The following is a 27,939-nucleotide window of genomic DNA, read 5'->3' as shown; positions in this document are numbered from 1 at the left end:
TGTGGTCCTAGGTGTTTAAGGTGAATGTTGCTTATGTTGTCTGGTCCACAGGCAGATGAGTGCTTGACGTTGTTAATGATGTGCTTCGTCTGGTTGTAAGTAAAAGGTGCGTAGTCTGGGTCTGTGGGGAACTGTCTCTTACGTCGGATGATACGTCGGTCTTCGGGGTGGGGCTTTAGATGGCTGACTTGTGAAAAGTAATTGATGAGAGTGTTTGCTTGTTGTTTGTTTGAGGGTATGGTGTCTGTTGTTGTGATGGCAGCGTGTGATTGTGTGGTGTTACTGTTGGAAAGTGTGATGCTGTTTAGTGTTTTGTAGAGTTTGCTGATGTTTTTGTGGTCAAGTGTTTGGAGGTAATGTTTCCAGTTTAGTGTTTGCTCTTCTGATATTTTATTGTTTATCTGAGTGTTGAGTTCTTGTATTTGTCGTACGGGGTCTTGTGTATGGGGTGTTGGGGAGTGTCGCAGTGTGTCCCGTTGTCGGATGAGGCCTTGAATTTCTGGTGTGAAGTAGGGGTTGTCTCTCTTTCTGTTGCCTCTAGGGATGTGTCTTTTGTCTGCGTTTTGTATAATTATATTGAAAGTGTGCACAGCGGTGTTGATGTTTGTGATGGATGTACTGTTTAGTGTTTCGAGATGTTCTGTTTGTTACAAAGGCCTCCCAGTTGGCTCTCTTATAATTAGTGTATGTGTGTTTGTGGCCAGCTGGGATGATTCTGGTTTTGGTAGTGATGATGATTGGGAGGTGATCAGAACCTAGGGTTTTGACCACTCTCCATGATGTAGTGGGGGCGAGGTTTGGGGAGCAGAAGGTGATGTCTGGAGATGATGGGAGGGAGAGGGCTTGGTGTGGGATATGGGTATGTTGGTCTAGACTGTTTAGTATGAAAAGGTGATCTGTCTGGGATTGTAGTACCAGCCCTCTGTCTGTGTCAGGGTTGTTGACATGCCAGGCCGACGACTTGGCGTTGAAATCACCACCCAGGATGATGATGGGTATGTTAGTGATGTGGTGTATCTGTGAAGAGTAATTGTGTGGTACTGTGGGGGACGATTGGGGGAGATATGTATGTGTTAGCGATTGTTGTGTAATTTGTTGCCAGTGCATATTTTAATTGATTGTATTTCTGTTGTGGTGTCACGTGGGGGGAGAAGTGACTGTGTGTGTGCACTGGTATCTGCAAAGTTGATGGATTTGTGTACCAGGGTGATGAGTCCACCGCCACCGCCGTCGGCCAGGTCTTGTCGAATGGTGGTGAAGTTATGAAATGTTTGCAAGTAACTTGGCCATGTGGAGAGGATGGAGAGTGTGACTAACGAGGAGAGTGTATGTGAGTGAGGAGGAGGGGACTAAGCATAACAACAGAGAAGGTAGAAATATAATAGACTGGCTTCCATGTGTGGTGTAGTAAGTTTGTTACCTACATCCTATCTATCTCTTAATTGCCATACGCTTTAATCCCGTTTGGGGTGGCCACAAATAAATCGCCTCCACGTCACCCTGTCCTCCGTCATTTCACTGCCCTGCTCCCAACTCACACCCCCCTCTCTTATATACCTCTCCACCCCATCCCTCCTCCTCATCCTTGGCCTCCCCCTCCCTCTTCCCCCCTCCACCTCACTCACAGACACTCTCTTCGTAAGTTTCACCCTCCATCCTTTCCACATCCAATATTTTGTAATATTTTAATACACAGTGGCAAAATTACAGATCAAGGCAACACCCCTTATGGGATTGTAAGGGATTATCTTGATTTATGCAGCAGCTCGTGCCATCACAGAACACCATTTCACAACAGAATCACGTAGCACAACTAGGCACAGAAAATCACACCCATACAATCATTACCAAAGCCTTTTAAGCAACATAACACTTCCAGACACTCCTATACAAACAGTATACCCTATAGTAATTTACTGTACTCACCCACTTCACATGCTGGGAAATACGCCTCGATTAGAGCACTATACTATAGTATGTAACAAGACCCCCTCAAGTGGTAAGTGGTGGCAATCATCATCCATTCACTTCATGTACGGTACCGGTAGTGCTTCCCACTTCTTCCTTTACCTCTGCCATTCCATTTCTGTGTCTTCCCTTCTCTCATCCTACTTCTCCCTTTCCTGTAATTTTATTCCTCTTCCTTCCACTCTACGTGGCTCTACACTGAGTGACAAGTCTAATGTTTCCTGCAGCCCAAGAAACCATTTACAATGCTGGGTGGTCACCATATATCCAGGCAACATGGTGACGTGGAGCCTGCTATGGTGCCCCTGCTAACCAGGTGGAGATGCAAATGCAACATCCATCAAAAAACAAAACCTCCATACTTTTCCCAATGTCTTGCTGTTGCAGGGAGCTGTCAAATGCAAAGGAACCAGTTCACTGCACAGAATGACCTTACAAAGGTGTCTGGTTCCTTGCAGCTGATAGGTCTGCTCAGCCACATTGACCGGGGTTGATCAACGACAAGATCTCTCAAAATCCACCCATCAAAATTATCATTAAATAAAGATGACCGAGTTCACCTGGCTATGCTTAGATCAGGTCACCACTCAGCCCTCCTGAGCTACCAGCTTACTGTATATCTGGGTAGGGTGAGGTCACAGACAACATATGTACCACTTGTAGGTATGACACATATGACATGATACACATAATGAAGCACTGCACTGCACATGATACACTAAGATACAGATATAACAACAACAGCATAGGGAAACTATGCCCCCAAAAGGACAGTTGATTCTCTGTGATCAATGGGTCTGCTCATGCAGACATACCAGGGTTAAACAACAATTACTTGTTATGCACTGCAAGGATAAATATTAAAAGAGTAACTAATGTTGCTTATTTATGGTGGCATATCAATCTCTGCACAAAACTGAACATTTAAAATTCACTGCATGATTTACAAATCATCAATTCATATTCACAAAGGATATGTGAACAGATTTCATGTTATTAAAATACCATACAGAAACTAAACTGGTCTGATATCAGGACACATGAATGCTAAGTTGACAAAATCCACTGAACCTAATAATCAATTTTGTTAAACCACACTGATCTAGAAAAAATAATACACATGTGGTTTATTATGCTACTACAGTACAAAAATATCATAAATATACAGTGAGCAGTGTATATTTGTATAGTCACACTTAAGAAAGGTATAAATAAAACATAATTTTAAAGTATTTAATGATTATATACCAAAAGCCTTTGGTATAATTTACAGTACTGATTTTCAGTTTCCAGCATGTGCTGTTGGGACTCCCATTTCCACTCATATCTGTAGGCTGCATACCAACTTCCTACGCCCATGAGAAGCACTAACCTATAATGACAGCGAAGATAAACAGAGCACAAGTTTTCATGACATACATTAATGTTATTTTCATATCACCACATTATATAGAAGACCCTCAATTTAATGGAACTCAGCTGACCAGATATCGGACTTAATGGACGCTACGGAGGCCACCTGATATCCCTCAGCCATGACGAAATGTCCATTAAATGGGTTGCAATGGGCTCCAATACATGTTTCCAACCCTTTTTATCCAACCTGGCCTGAAATTGCCCACTCCCCACCATGACAGCTGAGTTGTCATAACAGACAAGAGCAATACTAGTAATGAAGAAGTGTTATGACAAGGATGTGAAATAAGCTGCACAAGGGCAAAACAGTGTAAAATTGGCATAGTTTTCAATCTTAGTACTAGAATAGGCTGCAGCCAAGCTTGAAATTCTACCTCGGAGGGGACCATCGGATACAACAGATTATCGGTGTCATTGGATCCAGCTTCCCTCATTAGTCCATTACAGCCAGGGTCTACTGTACCTATATACTCATTCTAGTTACACAGCACTGTAAACCTGTGCATTAGTAGTGTAAGGACTGCAATATTAAATACTGGGGCTAGTTAGAACATGTGTGGTTATGTACAGGGTAGATTTTTTCCCCCCTCCCTTCTAATTTCCAGATCTGACAAGGACTACAAAAATAAATCCAACCCTGTACAGTATATACTAGCTATCATCATACACAAGCCTGACAACATTATATACACATACTTGTACTTTAATGCCACAACTGTTTATTTCATTTTAATGTTATCACAGATAATATATTGTGACATTAAAAAATCCCTATTAAGCTTAAGTAAATATAGGTCATATCATAATGCAGTTCTAAAAAAAAAAAGGACAGAGATGCACAAAGATTAAAGCCAGTTCACAGTTCTCCCAATATTGTAATGCATATATTGCAGATCTTCCAACACTATCCATCTCCCTATCTTAAGAAAAAAATAATAATCATCATCATCATCCAATCCTACGTTGCCCCATGAGGAGTGTAGGAGCCCGGGGCTAGGCAGTTGGTCCTGACATTTAAGATGAGAGTGACCAGCCTCACTCATCCCTGAGTGGCATTAGGTGAGCAACAAATCCCAACCATCCCTTGGATATAAACCTTCACCGGCTCAATCTGATTGGAGCACAATAATTACCCACTAAACCACCAGGCGCCAAAATTGGGTTATATGGTTACCACCCAGCATAGTAAATGGTTTCCTGGTGTACAGGAAACCATTTGGCTTGTCACTCAGTGTTGAGTCACCCACAGGCAGAAGGATGAGGAAAGAATGAAGGAATGAAAGACAGAAGAGGGAGTGCAAAGTCACCCATAGGCAGAAAGAGGAGGAAAGACTGAAGGAAAGAAAGACAGAAGAAGATGGAAGGAAAGAAGGATGGATAATAAAGTTAAACTTAGAAAAGACTTTTATGCAACTGAGATAACTTTAGCAATTTCATACTTATATCTACTTCCTGTGACTATGAAAACTCTACCTTCCACGAGCTCAAGAAGTGTGGCTTTTTCTGGATGGTAAAAATACCTAGATACAGATATTTACAATCTTGTGGATATCAGTTACAGAGCAATAACATTATGTAGAAAAATTGTTCTCAAAAGTTTGTACTACAATTATATCTGGCAAAGAAGAAGCACAGAGGATGATCAACAATCATTCACCTTTACTTGCATATTTACACTTTGTATGTACACTGGATTTACGACAAACACAAGATAACCCACATGTGACTAACCTCTTCCACTCCCCTGAGCAATTTTTCATGTAGTGTAGGGATGACCCAGTCAACCCATCAATGTCTAACCTGCATCAGTGTATTCATTTCCCTCTCCCACTGCACCACCCACACCCATATCAGCAAACTGAACCATTTCCACAACATATAAGATACCATCAAATGAGTGTTGAGTGGAGCACTATTCACAGGCCACCCTGTACACATCACACTTTTCATAGTACAAGAAACACAAGGTCACACTATTCAGTTGTATGTATGGTTGCATCTTTGTAGCCATGTCCAAGAAGGTACCGTACATAAGAAAGCCTATTATGACAAGATCAAAGGCAAAATGGAAAATACTGTACAAAGGTTTCTATGTGTTCTATCAAGACTGGATTCAGTTTAATATTGCACAGAACTACAGTGATGTACTACTGACTATTTTTACCTTATGAAAATGTATTCAACTAAAGAGAGACTGTTTCAGACTGGAAGGTTTAGAGTTAGCTCTTACTGATCCACTCAGTAATGCCTTTCAGGTTTAATTTGAAGTTTGATAATAAATTCAAGGGTTTCACAGTAGCAAAACAAGCATATATATATATATATCATCATCCGGACATCTTTTCCCACCCTAGGGCTGTGTGTGTGTGTATATATATATATATATATATATATATATATATCTAGAAGGTACCGGTATGATTAGAGAATGAAATATTGATGACATGCAGTCTGGGTTTGTGCTAGGCAAAGGGACCACTAATGCCATATTCATTGTTTGACAGCTTCAGAAAAAATATATGGGAAAGAAACTGTAATTTGTTTTTGTTGATCTGGAGAAGGCCTTTGACAGTATCCCTAGAGAGGTGGTGAAGTGGGGAATGAGAAAGCTTGGTATCGAGGAGTGGCTGGTTAGAGTGTTTATGGCCATGAATATGGGTGCTCGCACCTAGGTAAGGGTGAATGGAGATTTCAGTGATGAGTTTTCCATGCATGTTGGTGTGCATCAGTGGTCAGTTTTGAGTCCCCTGTTGCTTATCATGGTACTTGACGCCCTCTCACGTGACTTCAGAAATGGACTCCCGTGGGAGAAGTTGTATGCTGATATTTGCTGTTGATTACAGAGAATGAAAGGGAGAGGGAGGATAGATTTAGGAAGTGGAGAGATAGTAAGGGGCACAAGGGCTTAAAGGTAAATGCAGATAAAACAAAAGTGATGGTCTCTAGGGCTGGTGGCGGTACTGTCAAAGGAGAGTGGCCATGTGTGATTTGCCACAAGGGCGTGGGAAGTAATTCCATCTTGTGCAATGTCTGTGATAAGTGGATGCATAAGAGATGCAGTGGTATTAGAGGCAGACTGCGAGACAATGCTGATTTCATGTGTGCGGTGTGTCAGGGAGAGCAGGTGGAGATTGTCAGGCGTGAATGGACTGAACTTGCTGCTGAGTTTCTTGAGCGTGAGGAAGAGTTCTGTTATTTGGGAGACATGTTATGTGCTGGAAGTGGGGCTGGAGCTGTCTCTGTGGCTAGAGTGAGAAGTGGTTGGAAGAAGCTCAGGGAGCTGTTGCCTCTCCTGACACTGAGAGGGCTCTCCCTCCGTGCTATAGGATCTTTGTATGCAGCATGTGTTAGAAGTGTAATGCTGCATGGCAGTGAGACTTGGGCAGTAAAGGAAGAGGATATTCGCAGGCTCAAAAGTACAGAAATGTCAGTGACTAGGTAGATGTGCAATACGTCCCGGAGTGTGGGGCCTGGGAGGGGGGGGGGGTAGGTTTACGATGGAAGAGTTGAGGAGTAGGACGGGACTGGTGTGCATTGTTGTAATAAGGAGAGGTAGACTGAGATGCTTTGGGCTTGTGGAGATGATAACTGGGTGCAGAAAGTGAGAAGTGTTAAATTTAGGGGTAGGGCTGCAAGGGGCAGACAGAAAAAGGCCTGGAACGAGGTCATTGAGTGTGACCTCAGGGATATGGGACTGAATAGGGAAGCTGCCAGAGATTGAACAGCATGGAGAGCCGTCATTAGGTGACCAAGGCTGACGCATGCAAGCATGTTGGAGCCTTCATTAACGAATGAACAAATATACACGCATGCATGAACGCATGCATGAATGTACGCATGCATGCACACACACACACACAGTAAACTGTATGAAGTACTGTGGGAAATCAAGAACAGTCAGAATGATATGGAACACTAAAACTCAAGGCATGACTCTGAGCACCTTCCTGCACACTGGCACCATTGTCAAACTCTACTGGTATGTAATTTTTGTCCAGATCTGTATCTCACTAACACTTTACATGGTTCCTAGAAAACACCAACTGTATGTTTGAGAAGATCACTGAGAAATTATATGTCCAGCATGAGAAATACATTCTCATTAAAAAAATAAAGTAACTGTAAATGTGATTTGTTTCAACACTGATCATTCACTGGACATCATGGTGTGCTGTGTGAAAAGTATTTCCAGGTTGGGTACCAGTTTTACTGTGAAAAATGTGTTAAGTTAATATGGAATCACTGTAAACTTATGATTTACATTACATACATCAAAATAATAAAGTTATTATTTCAGAACCATGCACACAAATTAATTATTATACAAATTATGTTGGCTAAATAAATATAGTAATCTACCTCTTATTACAAAAATTACCTAATACCGATACATAATAGTTCCATCCATCCATCATCCAGTCCTACGTTGCCCCATGAGGGGCGTAGCAGCCCGGGGCTAGGCAAGTTGGTCCTGACATTTAAGATGAGAGTGCTAAACCTAAAAATGCTCTTTCAGGAAAAGTAACTAATGGTGCAACCCTACAAATGCAAAAATTTTCCAAAAGGGCAGCAGCATTGTGCACTTATATATGTACAGTATATAAAGTTCACCACAACTTGCAAATGGTGATATTTCTGTTTTGATTATCTCTGCTTATGCTGATGACAAAAGGCAACACAATGTCATGAATGATAAACATAAGAATAGTAATTAGCCATAAGTGTTACATTCATGGATCTACAAAAGCACATACTGAACTATTCAAAATGACACAATCCTATTATTTTTAATAATCACAGATTCATCAAAATATCTCCTCTGCATACCTCAAACACTTGTTTCACTATTTCTTTAGGGCATGGCATTTAAAACAACTGGTTACCCCAGTAAGTGAAGCTGGTCATGCAACACCAGGAAAACTGTCCTGGGTAGCAGCCAAGTGATTCAGTGTATGTAAAAAGTGCAAGGCAGAGTTCCTGATTACATGCCAACCTTGAATATCATTACGAGTATGTAGTTCAATGACAGTACTTCATGGAAGTACTTCTACACTATTTACAATTCACATAAAAATAAAGTGTGGTTGGATTTCACTGTGAGGTGGAGCAGAGATTTTGAAGCTGTGAATGATAAATGAAAGTGCATGGATGTGTGGCCCATTTCACTGGGCACTGATGATACTTTAAAGTTTTCATCCTATTTCTGGATCCTATCTGCTTCATATTTCTAAGGGAAATAGGGTAAGAGAATGGTATAAAGTCTGTTCATCATTAAGTCAGTTAATTATGACTGAGGACTCTGTGGAAAATAGTCTGGGGGAATTTTGTTTTCAGCTTTAAGGTGGCTGAACATTTCAGCAGATTTCTGGAAGTCCCACCCATTCTGCTCCAAGCACCTGCAACAAAATATAAAGATACAGTGGCACTACTGTATTTGTAGCAATCATGTGTGCATGCTTTTATTTGTTTATTTATTTATTTATTATGACACCATTACAAAATCACACTTCCTCTCCCCATCCACCTTCCTTTCTCCTTTCCAATCTCTCTTCCATACTCTTTCCCTCTCCCCTTTTTTACCATTCTATCCTTCTGTCTGAAGAAGCCAGCAATAGGGCAAAACATTACACATAAGAATATATAAGCCCTTACCTCTAAATGGTGCTCTGATTAACCACTTTGTCAGGCATACTAGATACAACATCAAAAAGATTAGTGTAAAATAAACAAGATGAACTGGAATGAGGTTAAAGAATTATCGTATGTACAAAAGCAGAATGAAAAAGAATGACTAACTGAACCACACTAACACTGTACATAGGTAACGCGCATTTTGTTCAGACATGGGGTCTATTACTAGGTTTCTATTACTATTACTTTCAACTGTTCCCCATTATATTACTATTACTTTAGTTGTTATCTATTGTATTACTATTACTAATACTTGGTCATCTATTACTAGTACTTTTAATATACTATTTGCAATAACACTAGTTATTTAAATTGAAAATGGTTATCATTTACATTATTGTTGGGAGGCTGTATCACGTAATGCACAAGTATATCTCGATCATTTGATGGCTAGTAGGCCACTCTCCATTCTGCATGGTCTCCTGTGGTCTACCTGCATCATGGAGAGCAGCAAAAACTTAGTGATATTATTAGCTCTGTGCATTAACTTTGGGTGTGTTATGTAACCTGTAGTTGGTTATTGTTGTTGTGGGAGATGCAGTTGCCAGACAGCGCTGTCTTTCATTGATGTTGTGGGAGATGAAGTTGCCAGATAGCCCTGTCTTAACTCAGTATCAATAGGTTGACACTGCATAAATAATTTATTCTGTTGACACATGAAGACTATGTAAATGTCTGTAATAGGAAAGTCCATCCATCCATCCAGTATCCAATCCTACATTGCCCCATGAGGAGCGTGGGTGACCGGGGCTAGGCAGTTGGTCCTGACATTTAAGATGAGAGTGACCAGCCTCACTCATCCCTGAGTGGCATTACATGAGCAATCAACCCCAACCAACCATTGGATATAAACCTTCACCGGCTCAATCTGATTGGAGCGCAATAATTACCCACTAAACCACCAGGCGCCAAAATTTGGTTATATGGTTACCACCTGGCATAGTAAATGGTATCCTGGTGTACAGGAAACCATTTAGCTTGTCACTTAGTGTTCAGTCAGCCACAGGCAGAAGGAAGAGGAAAGAATGAAGGAAAGAAAGACAGAAGAGGGAGTGTAAAGTTACCCATAGGCAGAAGAACATGGAAAGAATGAAGGAAAGGAAGACCCTTCGATGGAAGGAAAGAAGGATGAAGGAGAGGAAAGGGCAGACACCCAAGAGCAGTACTACATCGAGTGAGTGGATGGTGAGCTCCCCCACCTACCACAAAAAGGAAAGTAATATACAGTACCCTCACGTCCAACACGCGTTTGTCCAGAACGATTCGCATCCAGCACGGAGAGCAAAAAATTAGTACAATTTAATACGATTTAAGAACTGTAAAACGGGTGCTAAGCATAACAAGGACGGAGCTCCGAGAAGTGGGCGAAATCCACAGAGTTCGCCTCTAGCACGATCACCCCTGGTCCAACACGGTCATACTGGACGTTCCCGTGACGTTGACAGCCAATCAAAACTTCCGATCAAGTAGCCTCCCTCGCCTGCTATCGTGACGAGATCGTGATGTCGCCCAATGAAAAATGCTTCTGCTCTCCCATGATGTTTTGTTTAAATTTCTCCCACCACAGCGCCACTCAGTCACATATTTCACATTGGATGGTGCTTTTTTCTTGCTGCATTTTCTGCCCTTGCTACTGCATTTTACTCAGCTCATGATGCCTAGGAAGCCTTCTGAGAACCCCGAGAAGTGGCTCAGGCCACCAAGCTAGAATTCATCGAGAGGCAGAAGAAAGGGGAGAGGAATTTCGAAGGATTTATGAGGGAGGATGAGGAGAAGCAGCAGCCATTACCCACTAGTGATGCCAGCAGGCATCCTCCGGGGACCCAGTAGGACTACCTACATCCGCAGATACCACCTTCCATTCCCAACAAGCCCACCAACACTATCCTAAAAGGTTAGTTATCATTCATAGTACAGTACCATTCATTATAATTACAGCAGTACTAATATATGTATAGGTATATGGTATGTATATAAGGTGACTTTTCCTAGGGTTGCTGACATAATTCATTTTTCCCCATAAGCTCTGTTGTTTGTCCAACACGTTTTTGGTCCAACACGGGACCCATGCATGACAATATTACCATGTTGGACGCGAGGGTACTGTACTATTATCTATAACTCTGCCTTCTATTACTATAACAGCCTTGATTTTTAATCTATTACTATTACTATTACTCTGAAAACCTTGTAATAGTCTATTACTATTACTATTACATATTACTATTAGCCCAAATCTGGTTTTGTTACAGCCACTCTACGTAATACAGCAACTCTTAGATGTCATCATCATCATCATCACTGTCACTCACCATCACCTTCATTATACCAATCCTTATTCCAACCATCACCTTCATCAACATCCCATTCCCTATTCCAACCACCACCATTGCCGCCACATCCACATCCACAGCCGCCGCTGCTGCTGCCACCACCACCACCACCACCACCACCATCATCATTGTCCCAACCCTTATTCAAAGCTTTACTTACATCTGAGAGTACTGAGGCAGCATTCCAGAAGCCTCAGAGAACTTGATAATCATCTCCTGTTTGACTGCCTCACTAGGATCACTTGCTGCTGCTGTTGGCTCCGCTGCCGCATGTGTGACTGATCCCAATGCCACCGCTGTAGCTGGTGGATCTTTGAATGCCCTCTAAAAGTACAAAAACAAAATTCTGTTAGCATATGTGAAGTCTTTATGAAGTCTGCTGTTTTATTAAGTTTTCAGTCATGAACAATAGTTGCCAAAAAACACTATACAGTAATGTAATTCACTACAATACAAAAAAACACATGTCTGTTGTCAAAATGCTCTATGGCAATGGGCTGTACGCATGCCTACTGACTGCTGTAATTTTGTTCATTCATTCATTCATTCATTATCTAATCCAGTGTTGCCCCATGAGGAGCATAGGGGTCCAGGGCTAGGCAAGCTGGTCCTGACATTTAAGAGGAGAGTGACCAGCCTCACTCATCCAAGTGGCATTACTTGAGCAATAAACCGCAACCATCCCTTGGATATAAACCTGCACCGGCTCAATCTGACTGAAGCGCCTTAATTACACAATAAACCACCAGGCACCATAATTTGGTTATATGGTTACCACGCAGTATAGTAAATGGTTTCCTAGTGTACAGGAAACCATTTGGCTTGTCATTCAGTGTAGAGTCACCTGTGGACAGAAGGAAGAAGAAAGAATGAAGGGATGAAAGACAGAAGAGGAAAAAAGGGAGGAAACAGCAGGCACCCGAGAGCAGCACTACATCAAGTGTATTATATTGTATTAAACCATTCTTTTTCTAATTATCTTTCAGGTGTTAAGTACAGCACTACGGATGCTGAAAATACACATTATGCACATTTTAAATATATGAGGATGAGGGCAGGATGCTACGATTTGGAATCATTTAAGCTGAAATGTCATGTAATAATATGGTCCTCTGAGGCCAATTCCCAAATTAATTATCCCATTATGTTAATAACCCCTTCAACCTAATTTCTTTTTTTTACCTGATACAAGATCATTTTATTCCCTTTAAGTTGGACTTTCTGAACTGAAGAGGTTTGATACAGTATAACCTAAATAACTACTCTACTAATACAAATTCTTCCTGAAGTTTAACAAAATCATGTATCTCGACAGCAAATAAATAAGTAAATAAATAAATAAAAATGCACCACTGAATGGAAGGGGGTTACATACAATCTGTTAATTTTTAAGTAGTTTTCTCAGGTCCCCCAAACCATGCAAGTGGCAGTCTACTGTGCTCTGATTATCTCTAAGATTTAAATTCAAGGGCATAAGAGGCCAAAATTGGGGAGCAGCAGATAAGCATATGTACTTGTGACCCGTACCTTCCTCAAATCAGACTGAAATGCAAAAAGAAGTCTGTTGGTCAGCATGAGAGGAATACACTTTCTGTAATGGATTCTTTTTCCATATCCACAGGCTGTTAGTCAAGCACTTCTTAGCACAGAACATACAGGGGGTAATGTATCTCCTTAATAGTATGGTATGTGGATTAATACTCTATGAATTTCTCTCAATACGGACAATGCTTGGATGACTAGTCAGACTGACAGAGAATTATTTTTGTGTTTGTCATTTTCCTTATATCATTCAAAGCTGATGCTTTTCAGAGGGAGATGCATCAGTTATTCCATGTTATTCTTAATATCCACTGGCAATAATTCTACAGACCTAAATACCAATGTACTGTATAAATGCTACTGAGTAGTAACCAATGTGAGGAAGATGTTGACATCATGATGGCTGAGAGATGGGGTGATTGTGATTAGTGTAGATAGAATAAATGAACAGCTGCCTGACTAAAAGTTGGAAAAAAGGCCATGACTGTTCTCGGTATAAGCACCAGTGTAGTACGGATGACAGAGAACAGGAAAAGATCTATGATTGCTTAAATGAGAGTGTGGTAATGATAAATGAGGAGATGACAGTGGTCACAGGTGACCTATAAGGAAACGGCCACATGTGCAAGTGCAGTAATAGATATAAAGGTGTAAACGGAGGTTTCGGTTATTGCAAAAGTAACACCAAGGGTGTAAGAATTCAAGAATTTGGAGATGCCATGGAAATGTGTGGAGATATAACAGACATACAACACATCAATCAGGAATTGTACTGGCTAAACTGACTGTATAATTCTGAATAAAGCTGACAAGTTGGTTGATAACATACTTTGACCTGATCCACAGTTGCAGTTGTAAGGTACAGTTGTTCATTAGCAATACACAAGCCGGACCCCTCTGGGACGATGGTAAGGGTGCGTGAGAAAAAGCGGACAGGTGGTGCACGATCAGCTAACTGTCTAAATACACCACTGACCACTGCCACCATCAGCTGAGCCTGGGTTGGGTAACATAAAAACTGGTCAGTACACAAAAGAAAAATTAGCACTACACAAAACATGGACATGAAAAACTCATCACTTAAGCAATAACCACTCATAAATATATGTGAAAATACTGTAAAAGACTTATTTATCTATTAATAATATAAAATGCTGCAAAGCGGCTGCAAAATGGAGAAGCAGCTGGGGTTGATGATGTGTATGCGGAGATGATTAAGTGTAGTGGAGAGGGCGGAATGCAGTGCTTCTTGGAGATATAAGAAGGCATGGACGAGTGAAACTGTGCCAGTAGAGTGTAAAAAGGCAGCAATTGTTCTTCAGTACAAAAATAAAGGTGAGCAAAGTGAGCACAAGAATTATCATGGCATAAGTCTACTGAGTGTTGTAGGGAAGGTACATGGAAGAATTATTATAGAGAAAGTAAGAGAGATATCTGAAGTCCTAGTGAGTGATAAACAGGGTGGCTTTAGGAGTGGCAAAGAATGTGTGGATCAAATATTTGCAGTGAGAGAGAGAGTGGAGAAGGCTTGTGAGAAGGACTATAAGGTGTTTATGGCATTCATGGATCTGGGGAAGGCATACAACAAAGTAGACAGACAAGGATTGTGGAAGGTTTTGCGCATGTACGGTGTACCTGGTAAGCTGCTAGGTGCCGTCAAGAATTTTTATGACGGTAGTGAGGCACATGTAAGAGTACATGGGCATCTAAGTGAATGGTTCATGAGCAATGTGGGCGTGCAACAAGGTTGTGTGATGTCCCCATGGTTGTTCAATGTATACCGTATATGGATGGGGTGATGAGGGAAGTAAAACCACGTGTAATGGAGATACAGATGGCGTTGGTAATGAATGGTGATGGATGGAATATCTCAAATTTGTTGTATCCTGATGTTGCAGTACTATTTGCAAATACCAGACAAGAGCTTGGTAGACAAGTGCAGCGTTTTGTATATGTCTGTGAGACCGTGAGCATTGTGCCTTGAGAGTAAAGGTAGAAAAGAGTAAAGTGATGGTTACTGACAGAGAAGGTGACTCCCACTGTGATATTAGAGTGAATGGAAGAGACTGGAATTGGTGAGAGTTCAAATACCTGGGTAAAATGATAAAAAAAGAGAAGAAAATGTGCAAAAGAAGTGGAAAATAGAGTGAAAAAACGAAGGAAAGTAGCTGGTGCTATGAAAGCCTTGATATGAAACAAAGGGCTTGAGTGTTGCAGCTATGTGAGGCTTACATGAAGAAGTGTTAGTGCCAACTTTAACATATGGATGTGAGACTATAGTGTGGCATGAAAATAACAAGTCAAGAGTAAGAGCAGTAGAGATGGGACTGCTGAGGAACATACGTGGAGTGCAGAGAGTGGATAGGATACGGAATGATGTGATTCGTGAAAGATGAGGAGTGAGGAAGTCTGTGGACACCAGAATCTAAGAAAGTGTACTCAGATGGTATGGTTACCTGTAGAGAATGGATGAAGAGAGTTGTGGAAAAGGTATATCTGAGTGATTCTGAAGGAGGCGAGGTAGACAAAGAAGGTGGAGGGATATGGTGGATGAATGTGTGAGGAAGGGAGGTACGGAAGTTGGTGAGACTACAGGACAGACAACAGATCGAGCTGGCTGGACGAATTTTGAGAGGGAAGTGCATAACCAGGGATTTGGCACCCCTCTCTAACATGACAGTGTTCAGATTGGCTCTACCAGATAGGTATATGTGATGCTACAGAATGTGGTGAAATTTTTTTGACCTATCTGATGAAACCTGAATTTTGAGCACTTGAATGATCAGTGAATGGAAGCCTGGCCCACTGAAATGGACAAACCTGGGCTGTCTGGACACTGCTACCCCCTCACCCTGCCATGGGGTGGGAAAGGAGGTCCAGATGATGATGGTGATGATGATTATAAAAACCTCCATAATATGTAAAGTACAGTAATCCCTTATTTTTCATAAGCTTTTGGATATTTGGTTACTCCCCCCCCCCCAAGGGAATTAAAAATCTCACGCCACAAAAGTTTCTGGGCCAAGCTGCAAGGTGATTCACATTCACTTCATCCAAAACTGATCTTTCACAAGTCGCCCTATCGTGAGCTCTTAGTCCAGTACATTTCACATCACCATCACAATATCATCTCATCTCATTCCGTCATGTTAGCATCTCATTATCATCTCATCAAATCATATGCATCACCATCTCATACAATCATCACATTAACTGTCTGAGAAAAAGTAAAATTTACTGGCAGGGGATTAATACTTCTGATTTGCACTAAGTTAATCAGCTGATCATGTTAGTTTTGACAGCTCTGTTTACCTCCAGACTGCTCAGTTTTGTGTGTCCCACTACACAACTTGCTACATGCGCTTGTGACTGCTTGCATACACTCGTATAGTGACACCACATGTGGAGCGTCACCAGTTTCCTTCACCATTTCAAGATGTCTAAATTTCCTACAAGTACTTCTTGAATCTCAAAGACCAAGATGGTATATCATACCTTGTGGAGGAAGATGATGATCAAAATAAATAAATAAATAATAATAATAATAATAATTTTCCACAGAAGGACCTACAGGCAATAAGAATGGCTTGTTATTTATTAAAAACAAGGGTGAGGTGCACAACTGGGAATGAGTTGAGTGGAAAGCAGAAGACTAGTTATGTACACAATACAATGGAGACAAGCTGACGTCACCTGCATGTGGAACAGTGGAGTGCTGTACCGAAGGGCCACTGTTGTAGTGCAATTAATTGACTAGTCCAGCTGTTTAAATTTACTCTTATATATCTGTATATATTTTTCTATTAACATTTACTTAAATTAAGCACAATAAGAGATATTCCATGTTTATTTTTTTGAGGCTGTTGTCTCTCCCATCTTTTTTCCCATTTAAAGAAATACTGTATAAAATGCTTAATAGTCTAGTACAAGTACAGTATCTCAAGGTTTCTACTTCGTGATATAAAGTGCCTATTGTACCACATGTTGATTATGTACTCCCATGCTGCTGTACCATACTGTTACTGTATATCCATTTACAGTAAAATGCCTCTTACTCAAGAGTCTTTCAGTTGGAAATACAGCTAAAAAAAATATTCATGTAAAAAATAGCTTTGAATTTTGACAAAATACCGAAAAAGTCAGAAAAAGTACTATTTAGTCAGTAGTGTGCCATCTATTGGAGATCCAAACTCGGCAAGGCATCAAGCCACTGCGACGCAAAACTTCTCTTGTTCTAACATTATGCTACGAAATAAGTTGGCAAGTCAAGTCCCTGTCCCAGTTCTGCCCTTGCCACTGTACGTGACACATCACTGCCTCACTTGCTCGTGATTGTGACAAAGTGTTGTTCATTTTTTAAGTGTTTTAAATTTTTATGCTTCATCATGAGGCACTAAAAATTAAAGGAAAAAATATTATTTCTAACAGAGAAACCTTTCATAACTTTTCAAACCAACACTTCTCATGGAAGGGTTGAAATCTGAATACTGAATACCAAGTGCTTCCTTCAGTAACTTCGAAGGATTCCAGTTGATTAAAAATCTCCCATGAGTAAGCTATAGAGAAAGTACTATAACTGAAGGTCTTTAGTAGAAATGGAATCTCTTCAGATCACACAATGAAAACTAAATAAGTGAACAGAGAAACAGAGTAAAAATCTGAATAACTTGGGGCCATTGATGGCTACTACTAACCTCAGCTACAGGAACATCAACTGTGAATGATGCTATGTCATGTGTGGTGAGTGGGAGGTTAGAGAGTGCTGCAGCAACTGCTGCCCGCCCCTGCACCACTAGTTTCTCACGCCGCTCACTGTTGCTCACACGACGCAGATTTCGGTTCTCGCTCATGTACAGCCCAATATATCTGGAGGTGGGTGGTAAATTAGTTGCAATTATCAACTCTTCACTCCAAATTACATGAAGCTGGAGAAGAACACTTGCCTGTGGTGGCACCGACACATTTAGGTAACTTCACATTCTGGTTATACTAACTTGCCTCACTCCTTTCCCTATCCCCTAAAAGTTGAATGTTGCAGGGGAATGGGGAAAATTTAGCCTGCAGTCCACTGGGTCTGCATTCAGGTAAATCTTAGGTTACAACAGTATACTACTAGTACTACTTCAAAAATATGGTTTTTCACTTTATTCAGCCTACCACCAGATGATTCTGATCTAGTCAGGAATGAGATCTACAAATGAATGAAAAGTATGCCTAACCCCTCCAATTCCAAACACCTTTCCTACATTTAATAAAACTGCCTAGTGGTAGCAAGAATGAAATATAAAATATGTCACTGGATGGAGGCTAGAGAGAGATCTGAGAGGTGGAGGAATAGGATAAAAGAAGAGAGACTGAAAGTAAATATAATTATACTGATAAAACAAGGCCATGGTGAGATAGTGTGAGGGTGGTAATATTGTGGAACCAGGTGTGTGGCCTTGTATAGTTTTCAAAAAGGGAACTGAGAGAATTCTATTGCTACTGTGAACAACTTGTATATATCACAATCTTTGTTTGCTAAAAGCCACGACGCCTGGGAAATCACCAAACAATATGGTGTTTGGCTTTAACGTCAAGGGTCTGGTACCAACTAGTTCATTATACTGAGGGTGAACTGTGTATATAAAATTACTACAGTATACTCCTTTCACTCCATCCATCCATCATCCAATCCTACATTGTCCCATGAGGAGCGCAGGAGCCCAGGACTAGGCAGTTGTTTTCGATATTTAAGATGAAAGTGACCAGCCTCACTCATCCCTCAGTGGCATTACATGAGCAATCAACCCCAACCACCCCTTGGATATAAACCTTCACTGGCTCAATCCGACTGGAGTGCAATAATTACCCATTAAACCACCAGGTGCCAAAATTTGGTTATATGGTCACCAACTTGACCTGAAACTACCATCTCTCCACCTTCATTTCCAAGCAGTAGCGATGGAGTAACGAAAATAATGCTAGTCGTGAAAAGGTGCAATGAGAAGGATGCAGAGCCACGGCATTGACCTTTTCTGCCATTTAGTTACATGAAGCAAGCTCCAAAAGACCAAAACCTGGACCCAATTAAGGTGAAAGCACTATACACGTAACACCACCAAGATTCACATGTCAAATAATCTAGAAAGGAAGACTGAAATTTTGATAATCCCAAACCAATGACATCCATCCATCCATCCATCATCCAATCCTACATTGCCCCATGAGGAGCGTAGGAGCCCGGGGCTAGGCAGTTGGTCCTGACATTTAAGATGAGTGACCAACCTCACTCATCCCTGAGTGGCATTATGTGAGCAGTAAATCCCAACCACCCCTTGGATATAAACCTTCACCGGCTCAATCCAATTGGAGCACAATAATTACCCACTAAACCACCAGGCGCCAAAATTTGGTTATATGGTTACCACCCAGCGTAGTACATGGTTTCCTGGTGTACAGGAAACCATTTAGCTTGTCACTCAGTGTAGAGTCACCCATAGGCAGATGGAAGAGGAAAGAATGAAGGAATGAAAGACAGAAGAGGGAGTGTAAAGTCACCCGTAGGGAGAAGGACGAGGAAAGAATGAAGGAAAGAAAGACAGAAGATGGAATGAAAGAAGGATGGAGGAGAGCACAGGGCAGACACCCGAGAGCAGCACTACATTAAGTGAGTGGATGGTGAGCGCCCCCACCTACCACACAAACTTGTCTAATAATTCATACAAAGCAAATGGTTGATGAAAGCAAATGTGACTCAGCGTTAGGTATTGGTAAACAGAGAGAGATTTACATTAGCGGAAGAATTTTGATACCTTAGTAAAGTACTGGAGTGGTAAATGTGCAAAAGAAGTACTAAATGTGCAAAAGAAGTAAAGAACAGAGGGAGTCATGGAAGAAATGCAGCCAGTGTTATGAAGACCTTGATACGAAGCAGGGTTAGTGAACACTTTAACATACAAGACATGAGACAGATGTGATATGAAGTGTTAAAAGTCAAGAATAAGAGAAGTGGAAATAGGATTCTTAATGAATCTGACTGGCCTGCATAGAATGGACAAGAAAAGAAACAGTGATTTGTGTGAGATGAATACTAATGGTTATCTTCTGCAAGTGAAATTTATTTTACTAAACAAACCACCTTCTGACAGGATATAAATTTTTCATAATCCACAAAAAACTATGGTTTTAATGTGAATCTCTCTCTCTCTCTCATAAAAACTTAAACTTCCAAAACAAATGAAGATATAGGGTCTCACCTAGAAGCAGGTCCAGTTTCTGGGAAGTTACATGAAAGGGAGAAGACCGCATGCTCAGAATATGCTGCTGCCAAAGGCTGTCGGTTCTCTGTGTCAAATATCTGCAAAAATGAATTATCATAATATGTGATGGTAAATAGTAAGTTTCAAAATGTCAAAACAGGTTAATAAAAGCAAGGGTAACCATAACCAGCTTCAGAGACTAATGAGCATCCACTATATCAGTATAATATTGTACAGTTATCTCCCACCTTTACTACAGTAACTGCCCTCTCAATTCACAAATTCCCATCTCCATCATAATTTCTCTCACTTGGTAATACTGCTGAATAAAGATGGTGATAAGCTCCTTGGCCTGGTCCTGGACGTAGTAGCAGGGAATGGAGGCTGGCAACGTGCTCACTTCATCATCCACCTCAAATCCTATTGGCTTGGGCAACTCTTGACCATCCTAAGGGAGTCAAAATTTACTGTGATTCTTGTATGTATACCATATGTATTGTAACTGCTGCCTTAAGTCACAAAAGTATCAGTGCACAACATACGTGAAACATTTTGGACGACAGAATGAAGGTCACTGAAATATTAAGTGTCCAACCTACCGGAGATGTCATATATCGCCAACTAGCAATATCCTCTTGCACATGTACAGCACATGTTATGTTTATATAAATCGATACTGTTTGTACACAATGCGACGTTGGTAAACATCAGCAGTTGATCAAAATTTTTTGGCAGGCATCAGACCCCCATGCACTGAAACTTTAGTGACCCATAGTACACATTTGACACTGGTGAGCAGGTCTTCTATGCTATACACATTCAAGTTGAATCTTTAAATTACACAACAAAGAAGAAAATTTCACTATTTTTCCTCTAACATTTTGACATGCAAAAATCAGAGGTAAAGCCTTAGCCCCTTCACCTTGAGTACACTGTCATTTATATTTCATTCCAGCTGCTACCAGGGATTTACTTTCAACTAAAAGCAACTTAGTGATGAAGAACTTCACGAAGGCTATGTCTAACTCCTGTAGTTCGCAAAGTCTCTCCTACACTGAAATAAACAATCTGTAGATAACAAGAACACTCCAGAAAAGATGTACCAGTACTTGAGCTCAATGGGTTAACAATAATAAGAGGCTGTAAAAACTGATATTGCCCTTTTACATCACAAACTCCCTTGATGTAATGCTGCCTACTTTCTTTTTTGTCAGTTGTCAGCCTTCCTCTTTTTGTATTTCTCTCATCCTTCTTGTTACTTTTTATTACTCTTCTTTCAGGTGGCTCTACACTGAGTGACAAGCCTAATGGTTTCCTTGCAACTCAGGAATCCATTTAAAACACTGAGTGGTAACCATATAACCAAATCACAAAGTGATCTGCAGCTTACTATATATAATGACCCTGTTCCATCCAGGAACCAAACTTCTGCACTTTTCCCTGTGCCTCACTGTGGTGAGAAATTGTCTGCTGCAGGGAAGCACTGGTTCACTGTACGGTATGGCCCTGCAAGGCAGCTGCTTGCTTGCACCTGACGGGTCTGCTCGGCCAGACAGACCTGGGTGACTCAACATTATGCACACTGTTTTTGGAGCAGTTATAGACATTTACTGCACTGGGTGGTAATCATATAACCAAATCATGGAACCTGGTGGTTTAGTGGGCAACTAAGACGCTCCAATTAGATTGAGCCTGTACAGGTTTATATTGAACGGGTGGTTGGGGTTATTGCTTACATAATGCCACTCAGGGATGAGAGAGGCTGGTCACTCTCAAATGTCAGGACCGACTTGCCTAGCCCCGGGCTCCTACGCTCCTCATGGGGCAACACAGGATTAGATGATGTATATATGTATGTATAAAATCTATAAAAATCAATGTGAGGAGTATTGGTCTTAAAGTTATGGTAAATGCAAAAACTCCAATTTTTCTGTATAAAAATACTTGTACTAAATACCACTCATATGCGAAAGATAATGCAATGGACTTAACTTTTTCTACTGAACATCTCATAAGTCTCAGAAAATTAAAAAAAAATAAATCTGCCATAAATGTTAACCCCTTCAATCTGACGACAGACTTTCTTCTTTATTTTTCTACCCCCACAAAAAGTTCCAGATTTTTTAAAACTAGAAGAACATCAGCCACATCAGCATTAGGATGGTCTTCTAAATGAAATCAAATAATTTAGTAGCTGCAAAATAAGTCACCGGACTGAAGGAAATATTTACAAGTGATGAGTTTTGTTTCCACCCACACTGTTAGAAGTACAGTAACCCAAGAACAACCTAAAGCCGTCCAGGATTAGCTGAACCCACTCTCTCATGGGAAACCAGCATGTGCCCAGTCTCCTGAAGCCAATCCAAAATCATTTCACTCTACATGGTGACTTCTGACACTATTAAAAGGGTTGCCATGACTTGATCAACTGTGGACCCTACTGCTCATATGCTTTAAATCTGCTTCTGGTTTAGCATTATACAGTACACAGCAGTACTTAAAATGTTTTCACCCTACCTTCTGCTGTCTGGTACATCATTCAGATAATAACTTCTGATGTGTCCTTTCAACTGCTACTTACCTAAATCAGGGTCTGGGGTACATACCTCAAGGCCTTAGTGCTCTCTCTCTCTCTCTCTCTCTCTCTCTCTCTTTAAACACACACACACACAGATTTTCAGCCATACTGATATTCCCTCAAAAAAGTGAGTGACAATGATCATATGATACCTGGACTATCCATCCACCTATCCACCATCCAATCCTATGCTTCCCCATGAGGAGCACAGAAGCCCAGGGCTAGGCGAGTTGGTCCTGACATTTAAGATGAGAATGACCAGCCTCACTCATCCCTGAGTGGCATTACGTAAGCAATAAACCCCAACCACCCCTCGGATATAAACCTGCACCAGCTCAATCCGATTGGAGCACCTTAATTACCCACTAAACCACCAGGTGCCATAATATGATTATATGGTTACCACCCATATAAATGGTTTCCTGGTGTACAGGAAACCATTTGGCTTGTCACTCAGTGTAGAGTCACCCATAGGCAGAAGGAAGAGGAAAGAATGAAGGAAAGAAAGAAAAGGAAGGAAGGAAGAGAGGAAAAGGCAGATACCCAAAGCAACACTACATCGAGTGAGTGGATGGTGAGCGCCCCCACCTACCACATTATATGACACTATATAATTTTTCTATCTATCTATTGCCAGACGCCTCAATCCCGTTTGGGGTGGCCACAAACAAATTGCCTCCAAGTCGCCCTGTCCCCCGCCATTTCACTCCCCTGCTCCCAACTCACACCCTCCTCTCTCATATACCTCTCCACCCCATCTCTCCATCTCATCCTCAGCCTCCCCCTCCCTCTTTCCCCCTCCACCTCACTCACATACACTCTCTTCGTCAGTCTTTCACCCTCCATCCTCTCCACATGGCCAAACCACCTCAGTGTGTTCCTCATAACGCTTCCTATCACATCCACATCAACACCACAACGCTCCTTTATATCCTCATTTAGTATTTACCAAATACTAAAAACCACCTGGATTGCTCTCCAGGCCCCCTAACTAAGCTTGGCTCCTAGTGTTTTGGTACAATTAACACCCCCCTCTTGTGGGCCCTGATCTAAATTAATCAACAGCACAGTACTTGAACAGAAAAGGATACAACTTACCAGATATGTAACTTTGGGGCATCTCTTCCTGATGGCACTGGGGGAGACAGGATGATAAGGTCAAAACTGGTGTTCCCTGCACCACCACCACCGCCACTACAGGTTACTGAGTGGGTCATGCTCAACAGCAACAATGGTGAGTGTATACATGCAATATCTGACCTAACTTGCAAGTGCCTAATAAACTTATTTTCTTGGCTACATAAGATACTTAATTTTCTTCTCCTATCTAATTTTATGCTATTTACTTTGCAGTTTATTCAATATTTACCACTATGCTGTAGTTACTGACTTTAGGTACACAAAACCATAAGTACAGTACAGTATATGAAATGTTTTTACTAAACATTTGTCTCAGTCTGAAGAAATGCACTAAATATGGAAGCAAACAATTACTGCACTATCTCAACACCAATTAAGGTACAGTACATTATATTCCAATACATGTCCTAATTACTCTTGAAAATTTTTACTTTGTTCAAACTAATGATGGTTTATAAAGATGCCAGCTATGAGAAATGGTACAGTATGCACTTCAATACCTTCTTGAAAAATGCAGCAACTGATGTATCTTTCACATGACAGAGCTAAAGTTCAAAAGGAAATGTTACATCCTACATACCTACTGTCTTTCCATCATTTCATAAACAACACAGGCATAACTCAAAGCCTTCCCATAATTACATTACTTATCTAAATTAAACTGTTCCTATTGGACTGAAAAAGAACATTCCAGTTTCCTTGTGGCAAATAAACTATTCCTACTGGACTGTAAAAGAAAATCCCAGCAGAACAAGTATAGAGGAATACTGTTGTTGATGTGATGTCTTCAGTCTGGAGATCTTGTGCCATGATCTGAAATAATCTGAGAGGAGCTACAAAGATTGAGTGCATTAGACACAACTGCAAAGACAAATCTCAAATTTGCATAAAGTTCAGTCACAATACTGCCACACATACAGTACATCAAAAAGAAAATAGTAAAGAAGACAAACATCAGCTGGAACTGTAAAGATTGGGAGATTTCATGTACAGGGGTGTCATGAAGAAGAAATAAGTTTAATACTGATATTTATAAACATTAGGAAGTCGGGAATGCTTGAAACACCAGGTTCACAAAGAAAATGGGCTGAAAATACATTACAAAGTGCACACATACACACACACACAAGCACATCCCCCCCACACACCCACAAACACCTCCCCCCCCACACACACAAGCACACCAGCATACATGCATACATATTAAAAAATACTGAAAATAATAGCAATGGCTGATGCGGTACATAAGAAAACATTGAAAAGGGGTAAGAAGAGAGGTAATGCATAGTTAAGAGTAATACAGGTATAACCCTGATGCAGAAAAGAGGCACAAAATAAGAGGCTTCACACAAATATAACTTATGGAGTGAGTGATAGAAGAAAAAAGCAAGGTGTCAGACATTATGATGATGATGATGATGATGATGAAGAAATTACATTAACCTCCTTCATGGTCATCCTGTTCTCATCCATATTAATATCTACTTACTGCCTCATATAGCCAAGCTAGTTTGAACAGTATAGTAGCTGAATACTTTGCTGTCAATCTTTTTCCATCCCTGACATATCAAATCACATCAGCACATAGTTAAGAATGACCTAGGCACTTAACTACAAGTGTAATGGGTAACTAGTTCATGAAATTTTGTAACTGTGGCATTAGCTAATCAAATAGTGTTTAAAGGAAAGAATATATTAATAATTTATATGATAAAAGGCTATGGTGCTATAGATCATAGGCATTTCGAATTCCTTAGTCCCCGTGTATCCAGTGCAATTTAACCCCTTCAGTTCAATGACATACTTATTTTACTGTTGCTACCTGCAATCCACTGAATTCAGATATGGAGATCACTTTTGAACTCTAAGGGATGGATACGGCCTTCATTAACCCCTTCAGTACAACAGGTCTTTCCCAAACTGACTGAAATTATCTGGAGGTACTCGGAATAAAATAAATGATAAAGTACAGTATCAGTATGTCATAGTAGTGAAGGGGTTGAGTGGAAGATAACCAAAGATACAATACTGAAGGGGGCATATTATTTTTTAATTCTTCCTTCCACTTCAATGAACTGTAGTAGCATATAGTCCCAAGTTCAACTGAATGTGAACCCAGTGAACTGCAGGGTGAAGAAGCCTCTCTCCTGCAGTCCACCATCCTCCTTTTGGGGGACAGGAAAGGAATGGAACAGTTGGGGACAATGTTGATCTACTCCATCACAATAAACAGCAAGACCAAGAGCAATAACTATTAAAACGAATTCGAGAGATCTTCAAAACCCAACAAATTTTGAAGAATATCCTGCAAGTTTCATAGATGTTTGCTTCAAAAGTGAGATGATATTACTCTGCAAATGTATGATACAAATTATGGCATCTATTTCTATAACTGATCACTCCTATTACTGTACTATGATTTACATTTCAAGACGGTCACTACAAAATCATAATTCAAAATTTCCTTTTATCCCTCCCCTCCCATTATCCTTAACATTTTAGGTCACAGATAATGTGAAAACTCCCTCTCCTAAAGCCCTAGATTTGCCCCTGGCAGTGCTTGTATTCATGTCCTACAAAGAAATAACACGACTGGATTTTAATCAGCGATAGATTATGATACTGTATTTGATTTGATTAGAGGTTAACTTGAATCATGGTTATGAGAGAGACATATTCAACTAAGAGCAAGAGTAGCCTGATATTCATCTTCAAATATTTTGGTAGCAGATTACTCACAGATAACTATATACATATTAATATACATATCTTTACAGCTTAAAATTTTGTTTTTATTATAAAATATGAGAACACTTATCTTGACCTTATGCATTACCATTTCTCAAGACTATATAACTGCTTCCTGAATATATTTTGCATCAGTAATGAATGTCCATTATTGGAATAACCTCTTCAATCTGGTGATATACAGTATTTAATATTTTACTCCTGCTACCTCCAGATGATTCTGTTCAGGTCTGGGGAGATCTCCTGGAATGAAAAGGTAAATTAAGGCTACATCTAACCTCTCCACTTCAAAAAGTATCTCCCAAGCTGATTCAATTATCCAGTGGTGCTGTATCACAAATAAAATACAAAATGCAATCACCAGAGCAAGAGGGTTAAAGCAGTAAACTGTACCACTGATGTCCAAATTTTCCTTCACCAGTCATCACCAATGCAGATCTTCACACTTGTGTATTCAAGTCTGTTCAACAATTATATGATACAAATGAACTTCACTTGAAGTTATAAGATTGTTTAACCCCTTGAATCCTATGATACATTAATTACAGCATCTTATTCTTCCTATCAGCGGATATTTTTTTCTCCTTAGATTTTCTTTTTCTTTTTAACTGGAGAGTTAGACATACAAGTACACTTGATTTACCCCTTCAGTAAAAAAGGTCTTTTCTAAGATGAATAAAAATGTCCAATGGAAGCAAGAATAAAACTGCTCTAATGTATCATCATCTCCAGGGTTAAAACTACTTTTGAAGTTCTCAGGTGAAAAGTGAATATGAAATATTATTAACTTCTTCTGCAACAATTCGCTACAAAAAGAAAACAAATGCCTGCAGCTCTGTACTTAGAAATATAAAAGCAAATCAACAAACAAATTTCTGACATGTTACTGCAGCTGTTGAACTTGCTAACTTAGTTGAGTGTTTAGTTTTTTTTTTTTTTTTTTTTTTAGCTGTATTTTCTTTTTTTCTTTTCTTTTTTTTCTACACACCTTTCTTTTCTTTTTTCCTTTTTTTTTTTTTTTTTCTCCCAAAGCTACCAAGTTCAATATTGGTTGCAAAGTACAGGTATTCTTTTTACTTACATACATTTTGCACATTCACTCCAACCAGTAAAATTACATCCAGCAATCCAACAGAACATGCCCTTCAACTGATTTCTTTAGCTTTATCATATTTTTTCATTACAACACAAAAGTATGATGAATTATCTTTTCATACACACATGCACATCCATACATTACCTTCTGGCATGCTGACATGAAAAGATCATATCTCATACTTTC

The 27,939-nt window shown here is 40.2% G+C and overlaps 1 protein-coding gene across 1 annotated transcript in view; it reads right to left on the bottom strand.

Moving 5' to 3' along the window:
• Window positions 1–8,367: 8,367 nt before the first annotated feature.
• LOC145400920 (nuclear RNA export factor 1-like) overlaps window positions 8,368–27,939 on the bottom strand; it is a 44,688-nt gene continuing 25,116 nt past the window's right edge. The window contains exons 10-16 of the mRNA XM_080273280.1: window positions 23,868–23,904; window positions 20,502–20,639; window positions 20,189–20,289; window positions 17,645–17,816; window positions 13,780–13,947; window positions 11,569–11,732; window positions 8,368–8,780 (exon numbers count right to left, since the gene is read on the bottom strand). Coding sequence (XP_080129406.1) covers window positions 8,669–8,780; window positions 11,569–11,732; window positions 13,780–13,947; window positions 17,645–17,816; window positions 20,189–20,289; window positions 20,502–20,639; window positions 23,868–23,904 — 892 coding nt within the window. The 3' untranslated portion in view covers window positions 8,368–8,668. The remainder of the gene's footprint in view (window positions 8,781–11,568; window positions 11,733–13,779; window positions 13,948–17,644; window positions 17,817–20,188; window positions 20,290–20,501; window positions 20,640–23,867; window positions 23,905–27,939) is intronic.

The sequence above is a fragment of the Coenobita brevimanus genome, chromosome 54 (genome assembly GCF_032717465.1).
Source record: "Coenobita brevimanus isolate Jiangsu-jjx chromosome 54, ASM3271746v2, whole genome shotgun sequence".
NCBI lineage: Eukaryota > Metazoa > Arthropoda > Malacostraca > Decapoda > Coenobitidae > Coenobita > Coenobita brevimanus.
This window is presented reverse-complemented; position numbering and strand designations above follow the sequence as displayed.